The sequence below is a fragment of the Morone saxatilis genome, unplaced genomic scaffold (genome assembly GCF_004916995.1).
Source record: "Morone saxatilis isolate NCDOM2014 unplaced genomic scaffold, NCSU_SB_2.0 Contig3, whole genome shotgun sequence".
Taxonomy (NCBI): Eukaryota; Metazoa; Chordata; class Actinopteri; family Moronidae; genus Morone; species Morone saxatilis.
This window is the reverse complement of record NW_023339873.1, coordinates 7,380,285-7,390,970: the sequence shown is the minus strand read 5'-3', so window position 1 is coordinate 7,390,970 and position 10,686 is coordinate 7,380,285. Positions and strand designations below refer to the sequence as shown.

The window sequence follows — 10,686 nt, the reverse complement described above, 5'->3', positions numbered from 1 at the left end:
TTTGTCTGTGGTTTTTTTTTTTTTGTCTGCTTGTTCTGCAGTTGTTGTAGCATCAAGGGGAGTGTTTCTTTCTTTTTGTTTAAAGACATTTAGGAAGCTTTGATTTGAAAGGAGAGATAAGTGGGTGAGTGGGCGGGTCAGTGGCTAACACGGTGAATAAGTCAGTAATGAGTTAGTGACTCAATTGAGTAATGTTAGTTTGAGGAAACACTTTGTGATGGGATAGGTGTAAAGCAGTCAGTGCAGAGGCGGGTGTTGGTGGTGATCCTCACCTCTCCATCAATGAAGCTCTTCACAAAATCGGTCCTCAAAGCATCATCCTTTTTTAAAATAAAACTTAGCTGCTCTGCAATTTCTCGCATCCAGGGAAGATGCATTTGCGGGATGTTGACAGCATACTTTAGCTAGCTAGCAAAGGCTGTGGCTAATAACAAAGTAAGTATGGCTCAAGTCATAAAGCCATACTTTTAGCTCTGCCCAAAAAAATCCTGAACCCAAAACCGGTGAAAAGAAGAAAAACGGTCTAACTCCACAATTCAGCACTACATTGTTCAGTCTTTCATAATGTTTTCAGCAATTATTTTCTGACATGTATAATGTGTTTAGAGAAATCACTGAATTTCCTTTACATGGAGTTTTATATGGGGTCACGCAGCTGTTAAGATCAACAGTGTCAAGCTGAAACATTAGCGTACAGTACATCTGTTTATATGCGAGTTAATCTGGGTCAGTCTGAAATGCCTACCATAAATAAGCTTTGGACACACACACATGTTCATCCAGCGAGTGGTTATCCTATTAGGGTTGATTTATTTCCATCACATCAAAGGATGTCTTATGATGAGGACAAGCTTTTACTGTTTTCTGACCTTATACATGTGCACACACACAAACACATGCATACACAGCCCCACAGATCCTCTTTATATATACATATATATATATATAACATTAAACTAAATCTTATTTCTTGTGATGTGATGATGGACTTACCCAGCTTTGTATACGTGCCTTGTCTCTTCGTTTTTGAGCACCATGACACTACCGTAGGGAGTAACAGATGTGGTTTCAATGCTTGTGATCACATTTGTGTGTATTTTGCCTGTTTGCAGACTGAAACCGTTTTATGTGCCTGCATTTGTGATTATTTAGCGCCGCGCTAAATCCTTTCCCTAACCCCAGATTAGTCTTAGTTTCTTATACATTTGTGTGTCCACTGGCTTGTTAATTAGCTTGTTGTACTGTGAGCGGGCAGGTTAATGAGCAGCTATATTTCAGACTGCTCATAGATTATTGTTTCAGGAGGCTTTAGGCGATAACACCAGTTCATTCAGAGTGGAATCAACTCTCCCTGGCAGTCTGTCGCAAATTCTTCTCCTTCCTGCAACACCCCCCATCAATAAAAGCCCTATGGACTATTCTACAGATCATTGCTCTCATCTTTCCTCTCTTTTTTTCATCACCTCAGCTTCCCTTTCTTTACTACCCTTCTCCCACAAACTCTCTTGCTTGTATATGTTTCCCTCATCTTCCCCGGCTCCTGTTATATCTGCTCTCCTTTTAAATCTCTTCCTGTCTCAATCTGTCTCTCTCCTCTCTTCCTTTCTCATGTGTGAGTGTGAGAGCAGCCTCGGGGTGCTTCTATATTTCCTGGGCAGTGCAGTAGTAGATTGGAATGGAGGCCTTTGTCACTTTTATTTACTGCCTCACTGATTCCACAACAGCTTGTGAGCGTGCATGGGCATCCACATTCGTCTGTGTGTATTTCTGTGTGCGAGCACGTGTGAATGCGGAATGATTGCAGGTGTTTGAACTGCAATGAGGTGTGTCTGGGAGTATTGCCCCCTTATTTCTTTGGGCTCCTTCGGGCAGAACTATGTTTGTATCGTCTGTTAGCCAAAAGTAGCTTTAATTCTGCATCGCAGCTCCGGCACCAGATGAGCATGCTGGGATTGTAAACCTTCAGACTACCAGTGGGTGCTGATAGGAGGGTACAGACTGAAACACGGGTTGTCTAAAATCCTTCAACTCCAACACAGCTGAACTACAGTTTGGTGTGTGTGAGTGTGTGTGACAGCAGTGGGACATCTCCCTCCATGCCTGTCACAGAGAGACAGACAGAAAGAAAAAATATATAGAGTGAAAGCCCAAGGGCACATCCCATAGCCCACTTTTCCCCTGTGATACTGTTACCATGCCGACAGGCCCTGTGCCAGGAGAGCATGTTCAGATGCCATTCAGTCAATTCTTGCCTGATGTCTGTGTATGTTTGTGTGTGTGTGTGTGTGTGTGTGTGTGGGGGGGTGTGTGTGGATTACCATGACGGCACAGATTAGGATTATGGTGTGACCCATTTCCCTTTTACAAAGAGTTGGCAGCTCAATCTGGCAATCTGTTCCTAGTTCGTATGCATGTGTGCATTCATATGCTTTAGCATGTACAGTGTTTTTGCTTTTGTCTCCCTGTCTCCTTTGTAAACAACATATGAAGACTGATGCAGGTGGTAAAAATGACATTTAATTTGTTAGATCTACTTCTATGACCACTGTCTGGCAATATATTAATTGTAAAGTTAAAGGCCCACCACGCTAATGCTAGATAAAATATCCTTTACATTATTGAAGACCAGATATTTTAAGTTGGCTGTTGAAAAGCACTGCATTTAATGAGCTGAGTTGAATATAAAAGCCAGTTAACAAATAATAAGCAAGCATGGCACTGTGAAGAGGGTCATTTGAATTTGGTTGTTGCTTGTATTAAAAGGTTCCTATTTTGGCAGTCAACTCTGAAATGTTAAAAGTCACATTGTCCTTGAACTCACCAACAGGTAGAGTAGAGATACTATTGTTTCAATTGCTGAGCAGAAATCATTAAATATATGTCACTTGTTGTGTGAAATATATGTCATATAAGTGCATTCATTATTCAGGATGTTGTTCTTTATTTAACGTGAGGGGACCCACCTCCTTTTAAAACACTGTAGGAAACCCTGTAGATTTCTAAAATGATCCTATTTGCAACTGCATCACAATGATGACAATAAAAAATCCACCATAATGAATGCCTTAAGTAAGTTTCAAGTCTCTGCAAGGTGATGTTTAATCTTAGTGAAATTAATAAAATTAGAATGCGGGATATTAGTCTTAATATGGTGAGCTATTGAAAATTGTCCCCAGTAAGGACTGTAGTTAATGGACTAAAACATACAGAACCACCCGTGAAGGGGTTTTAAGCTCTGGTTAATGCAAAGGCTTAAAAATAAAATAAGGATCTATTTTTAAACAGCTCATTCACTCGGTCATTTAAACGTAAAATGTGGATGATTTCCTCTGACCTTGCAGCTTGGCCACCCAGCGAACACACACTGAGGACAGATGCAGTGTGAAATTCAGCTCTCCTGCCGAACTACTCGTCTGCTCATCCCCTCCCTCATTTCTCAGTCACCTCTTCCGCCTCTCTCTCTCTCCCTCCCTCCCTCCCTCCATCTCTTCTTCTAAATAACAACTCTTCCATTTGAGGACAATAGTCTCTTATTCCCTGTCTTCTTTGTATTTGTGCGTGTGTGTGTATGAGCGCTTGTGTATGTATGTATGTTTAAGTGTCGTGCCCACTGTACTCTGGCCAGCCAAGACTGTTGCTAGGCTACGACAGGAAGTGTCCTGCATAGTAAATGTGTCCGAGGAGGGGCGGGGGGGGGTCTGTGTAATTGACTTGGCAAGGGCATGGAAGTGCACACAAACAAACACATGCTCTAGAAGCATTTCTGTCTTGCTCTCGCGCACACACACAGGAGCTTTGGGTATCATGATATCCACCAGCAGGTTGTATTAAGGCAGTGGTTGGCAGGTTGGTCTCGCCTAACTGAGGCTGCAAGCTGAGAATGATGAAGAGATGCTTCCCTCTGCAGCCTGCGGAGCTTGTGTGTTCGTCTGTGTGTGTGTGTGTGTGTCTGGTGTGTTTATTCCCTTTAACATTCAGCTTCATATAGCAGCAGAGAAATTGTAAGAGAATCATCACACACACAGACACAACCTCCTCTTCTTCATCCCAACACATGCACATGCTTACACATCATACCGAGTGCTCTGTGTACTAAGTGCTTAACTGGCGTTTTACTTTCACTTGGCAGGTGCAATTAATCATAATTATGTGTTGATGATAATTGCTGGAATAGGTGCACTTTGTGTCAGTCTGACACCTCCCTCATGGTGCACATGGAAGGGGACAGATGAGATGAGAGACAAGATAGCGTCGTAATATTGGACCTAAAATCTGTTTTGCTTCCCTACCTTTCATTGCAGTGTGAGTTTATAGACAACACGATGAGTAGTTACATGAATTACAGCAGGCTTGAATAAATGTACAAATAAGAAGTTAGAATAGACAGATATAATTGTATGTACCGTAATAGTAGTAGTATTTATACTAGCACTGAAATGATAAGTCCATTGAGAGAAAATCGTATCCACATACACTTTTTTTTCCAGACTGTTTTGATAATGAATATGCATTTAAGCAGTTTCTCAATCAAAAAGTCATTTATTCCCAAGTTCCAGCCTCTCAATTGTGGGGCTTTGTTGCTTTTCTTTGTCATATGTGATACTAAATTGAAGGTGTTTGGGTCTGGTATGGTTAGCCTGACAAAACATGGGATTTGATGATATCACCCTGAAATGGAAAAAATAATCATGAGAATAATCTACAATAAAGATAATAGTTATTTTCAGCCCAAGTCAGATGAATAAAAATCAGCAGTAAAAAAATGCACCAAGAAATCAATCAATACTAGTATGACACACTCTTAGAAACTGTTACATTTTAAGCCTTACAGAAGTAGTATTTATTGCAAGGCTATTTTGTTTAATTGCATTTGACATATTGTGTCCAACCTCTGTGTAGTTTTCACATCTCCAATCATCACAAAATGCTGGAACTGAGTACCTTTTTAGTGAATTGTGTAAGGGAATGAAACAGTAACCATTACACATATACATATCCTTTAAAATGACAAGTAAACTGCAGATAATCTCAAACCAAATTAGCTCATATGATCCTGGTTAATGAAAGCACATTCCTATTTTGTTGGGTGGAAACATCAGAAAAATAGACCACACACCATTTTGAATCCCAACTCATACAGTAGTTAAAGAAACACTGACCTGCAGGGATGACGCAAAGTAATGACTCCTCCATCATGCGGCCGCCTGAAGGCTGATTGGAGATCAGTTTGGTATCAGTTTGCTGTCTCCATCACAGCATGGCCATCCATGCGGAACAAACATAGTCAGTTTGGTTTGTTATCGCTCAAACACACCTGGCCTGGCAGCATCGCAGCTCCTTCTGGGTGTGTGTGGAGGTGTGTGTGTGTGTTAGTGACTGATGTTTTGCTGTCATATTTGGTCAAAATACCTCTACAGGATTAAGAAGGGGGAAAATGGTGAATTGGACAAATGTGAAGATAATTTCCCACACCTAATTTGAAATGTCAGTGTGAAGATTAAAGTTAATGCACAGTTTACTCACTATAATGACAATTAGGAAGTATTCAGTGTGCGTGTTTGTTCTGCTCTGCGGAGACACTCAGGCCTATGTCAGTGCATTGTGGTTTACAGAAGGCACTAGATGCATTAGCAGCAAAGTGAAAGGGGTTGCAGGGAGTCCTCGGTTTGTGTCATATCTGCTTGTCGGGCTCAAAGCTGAATGCTGTTTCTTTGGCATTAGCGTTCAGCTCGGTCGTGTTCACATAGGACCTGCTTTTCACAGGCTGCTGGTCTGAGCTGCGAGGCATGAGAGGGAAGGAGACAGAAAATACAAGGGGACGGAAAAGTAAGCGAGACATTTAGGAGGAGGAAGGGAGAATTAATGAGAGGCATAAAGGGGAGATTGTGAGAAGTTAAGAGGGTTAGATAATGAGAGAGAGAATCAGAGTGAGAGAAAATGCAGATCTAGGTCAGAGAGGCAAAGCAGTCAACAAACGAGTGGAGGAAGGGATGAACAGGCCTGCGAGGCTCAAAGCTCCTCTCTCTGAATGGGAGGGATCAGTGTGAGAGTGGGCCATCCTTCCGAGAAAGACAGAAAGAAAGATGACAATATGATTTTAATACTGGGTGAAATCTTCTTTACCCATTATTTGTTATTCACAGGGAATAGTTTAACATTTTATAAAGTATGCTTATTTGCTTGCCAAGAGTTTGTTGAGCAGATTGATACCACTCTTATCTCTGTGCGTTACAAAGCCGGGGTTAGGGGGTGATTAGCTTAGCATAGCATAAAAACTGGAAGCTAGCTGGCTAAACTAGGTCTCACTAATTAGGCTGTATCTTCTTTTTTAAATCGCTACACAAGCAGAAATGTACAGTACAGAACATTTCATTTGTGGTTTTACCTGGAGTTATGTGTGCAGTTTCTTGACGAACAACAGTGACTTTGTGGAGTCTTGCTGTCACCATTGATGTTCTAAAGCAACCACTGATGCACAGAAGTGCTGGGCGGATTTAATAAACTGTCAGCCGTTTTCCCTTGTTTCAAGTCTTTACGCTAAGCTATGCTAACACCCTCCTCTCTAAGTAACACACAGACATGAGAGTGGTATTGTTTTTCTCATCAGACTCTCGGCACAGAAGCAAAATTCATATTTCCCAAAATGCCGGACTAATACTTTAATCTGTAAATAATTTTTTTAATCATTGGATTGTTTGTTGGGTCTAAAATGCCAAACAGCAGCGAAGAATGCCCCTCACAAGTTCATAGAGTTTAAGATTATGTCTTCAAATTGCTTGTTTTGTGCAACCAACAGTCCAAAAAACCTAATTCAGTTTGCTGTGAAATTCAGAAAATAACATTTTAGAAGCTGGAATCAGCAAATTTGACATTTTAGCTTGATAAATGATAGTTTCAGGACTTATCATTTTAGCATTTGTAACCCCAAATTGTTTTAATACCATTGCTACAAACATGATTCTGTTAACTGACATTATATCCAACACCCACCCCATCCCATCTTTGAATATGTAAATATGAACAGGGAGAGGACAAAGAAGGAGCGAGAGATGAAGATGAACAGACAGTGCTAATTCCTTTCGGGTTGCCCTTTTCACACTTGGTCATTTAATAAGGCTGGATGACATTACTGCTCTAGGAAGGAGGGAAATATGGAGAGAGGGAGGTTGTCAGGTGGCTCAGAGTAATGAATCTTTATCCAGCTCTGATGATGTCCATGTCCAATATCTATTTGATATATTCTCTCTCTTGCTCTCATACTCTCTCCCTCACTCTTCTTGTCTCTGCGTGCACATGTGTGGGTGTTTGCAAGAGTTCTTCTGTCTGTGCGAGTTGTGGAAATAAAGGGAGATCTTCTTGCATATTATGTGTGTGTGTGTCTGTAAGTGTATGTGTGAGTTTCTGGTTTGTAAGTGGCTATAATTCCTTTGTTGGTCTCCAACAAAGCCAGTCCTTGTGCTCATGGAATTGGAGCAGTCTGATCCTAATGAGAAATCCCTGTTCAATCTTTCCAGCTTTTACTCTCACAGAATCTGGACTGTGTGTGTGGATGTGTGGATGTGTGGATGTGTGCTCTGGTGCACTTGAAGAGAGTGTGTGTAGGTGTGTGTGTGGGTGGGTGTGAGAGGCTACAGAGGGGGAGGTAGCCGCAGGGTGCTGAGACAGAGAGGATTCAGAAGACACTCTCTTTCTTTCTTTGTCAGGATGAGTCTTTGAGAAGCGGCAAAACAAATACGGAAATGTAGAGGCAAACAGAAAAATTAACAGAGAAAGACAGAGAAATGAAAGAGTGAAGGGGTTAAGGGTGATGCTTGCGGTTTGGGTGACATTGAAAGATCCACAAAGGCAAAGATGAGGATTTTAGGATGTCTATTTATTTTTCAAAATGAGGTATTTCAAAGTGCTATGAGTTGCAGCACTAAATGTACATTTTAAAAGTGAAAAAAACAAACATCTTATATCCGTTTACCCAGTTCTATGCACCCGATAGTTACAAATATTAACAAAAGAGAAAGAAAAAAAAAGGCCAGGTACATGAGGATAAAACACATTTGCTGTACAAAAGAATTATTTGAGATAGAAGGGGGAAAAATGACGAGATAAAGTGATATCTACCGAGAACTCATTTTCATACGAAAATATAAGTATCAAATTTAGTATGTATCAGGTTCACACTAAAAGCATAAAGGTGTGTAGAATTAGTAATATGATACAATACAAAGAAAAAAAGAAGAAAAAACAATATATTGTTATATTACAAAGTTTCATGACTCTCAAAAATTGAGGCCTTACAGTACTTTTAAAGGTATATAAACTTCCAGTCTAGTTATTGGCAGCTTCCTGACATGTATAAAAAAAACAAGGACAAAATGTATTACAAAACAAGGCAGATCTGAGTATTTTGTCTGTACACTATTGTTATATACAAAAGTGTCGGCTAGCAAGGTGCACAGTTATACATCCACTGACTTGGTTTGAGCACCAGTGTGAGAGGAGTGAGAGAAAGATAACCTGTAGTGGCATTGTTTATGTGACCCTTAACGCCTAAGTCGTCATAGTCTCTTCAGTTTTTGCAGTGGTGAAGGCAAAGTAAGTGTGCACTGCTTCTTGTACGTGAACTCTCCAAGCAAAGTGCCCTCTGACACCCCATCCCTGTGGGAATCACCTGATTCCAGGCTGGTGTCACAGTGAGTACAAAAAAAAAACAAGATACAAATAGAAATGATATAAAAACCAGAGGAAGGGAAGACCAAAACAAGGTGTGTCCTCCCTCATTCTTTTCTCTTTCTTTTTTTAATGTTTCCTCAATGTGACTGGATTGAAAAAGTAAACCCTAAACATTCTTAACGTCAACAAATGTGCAAAAAAAGTGGCGGCAGTGAAAGTCCGAGCATCCCTCCAGCAACCCCTCTCCCCTCCTCCAGGTGTGTGTGTGTGTCATAAAGATAAACGTCCTCTGAGATGTTTGTGTGTGCGCATGTACAACAGATATGCAGGCCTATGTGTTTGTGCTTAAGTGTATAGACCTATGTGTGTGCATCTAACTGTGTTTCAGACAGACTGAGTTGAGGCAGCTAAGGGGGGTAGGGAGGGGGGTCAACCAGGGTATATGTGAGTGTTTCTGTGTTGTAGTGGTTGTCTGTTAGCGAGTCCTAGCCTGCTCCAGCCTGCGCATCAGCTGGTGCCTGCGGGCCTGAAGCTTGTCCTTCTCCTGCTGGAGCCTCGTCTCCTCTGTCTCCAGCGAGCTCACATACTCGGTGGCCTTCTTCAGGATCAGCACTTTAGCCGCCTTCTCGTTGTGTGCCAGCTCCGGCACGTGGTCGCGCAGTGTCAGGAAGCTGGAGCGCAAGTCGTTGCGGCGTTGGCGCTCCAAGATGTTGTGGTTGCGCCGGCGCTCGCTGTCCTCTGAGTCGGAGCTGCCGCGCGGACTGCTGTCTCCGCTGGCGCTGCGCTTGCTGCGAGACCCCGACGTGCTGTTAAGTGAGCTGCAGGACGTGGAGGAAGATGATGATGAGGAGGAGATAGTTCTGGTGGGAGGTCGCGGGCTATCTGTCTTTTGCTTCTTTGAAGGTGGCGCAGGGTCGTCATCTGAAGCGTACGGTGAGGGGGCTGCGTAATTGTGTTGCTGCTGGTGGACCGAGCTCCTCTTCAGGATCAGCTCCTGGGGGGCTCGGCTGACGAACCGGCTCACCACGCCGGACCCTGAGACGGTTCCTCTCCCGTCTTGGCTCTTGGGATGCACAGAGATGGTGACGGTGCCCGTCGCCATGGGTGACGCCTTGTTTATTGTGGAGCGCCTCTTCTCTACTGTAACCACATCGATCTCCTCCTCATCCTCCTCTTCCTCATCCTCCTCCTCGTCTTCTTCTTCTTCCTCTTCTTCTTCTTCATCATCATCGTCGTCGTCGTCGTCTTCCTCCTCTGGGGAAAAGAAACAGAACGTGAAGTGACTCAATCCGCTATGACAACCACCAAAGTATTCCCACTATGTGTACCAGTAGGTTGACAGGTATGGTATGTGGAGTGTGTAAATATGCGAGTGGGGAGAGAGAAAGAGAGAGAGAGTGTTGTGTGTGTGTGTCGTGTGGTGTGATGTGGTGAGCAAGAACGTTGCTCAACGCTGTTTGCATAAGCAGAAACCTCTTAATGCTTAGTGTCAGTTCACTCCCTCAACTAATCTATCTGCAGTGCGTTGAACATGTCAGTCTCAGTGCTGAACAGACAGGCTGGATTTCTTTCCCCAGTCTCCTAAACCCTCCCTTCAAAACTTCTCCTAATCTTCTCCCCCGGTGAGACGAGACAGTTTTAGTCTGATGCCCTTCAGTCTATCTGTGCAGCTCCGTCCCCACGCTGACGGGTGCGCAACAGCATTAAGGAACTTCACTTTAGTATCAGCAGGTAATTAAGAACTTTACTTTAACCTTTGACCTTTAATGAAGTAAAAAAAAAAAATCTCTCGCTTCTCCTTCCAGCTGAGCTCTTCCATCTTAATAAAACTGATGCTGAGATGGAGCTGAGCAGCTGAACTTATCACGGACCCTGGCGCCTTTTGAAGATGAGAGGAATAGCCAATCATGAGGCAGAGAGTGTGAGGCCCAGTTTAAAATCCCCTTTTGTGATAATGGCCCCTCATTATCCAGCCTCAGGAGCAATCTGAAGAGTGTGGCATTTTACCAGCTTTACAGT

The 10,686-nt window shown here is 42.6% G+C and overlaps 2 protein-coding genes across 2 annotated transcripts in view; one reads left to right on the top strand and one right to left on the bottom strand.

Annotated features, from left to right (window-relative positions):
* tnika (TRAF2 and NCK interacting kinase a) overlaps positions 1 to 10,686 on the top strand; it is a 58,515-nt gene that overhangs the window by 15,845 nt on the left and 31,984 nt on the right. The gene's annotated exons all lie outside the window — the stretch shown is intronic.
* The window catches only part of LOC118337427 (N-myc protein-like), a 3,208-nt gene continuing 376 nt past the window's right edge, over positions 7,855 to 10,686 (bottom strand). The window contains exon 2 of the mRNA XM_035674421.1: positions 7,855 to 9,921. Coding sequence (XP_035530314.1) covers positions 9,143 to 9,921 — 779 coding nt within the window. The 3' untranslated portion in view covers positions 7,855 to 9,142. The remainder of the gene's footprint in view (positions 9,922 to 10,686) is intronic.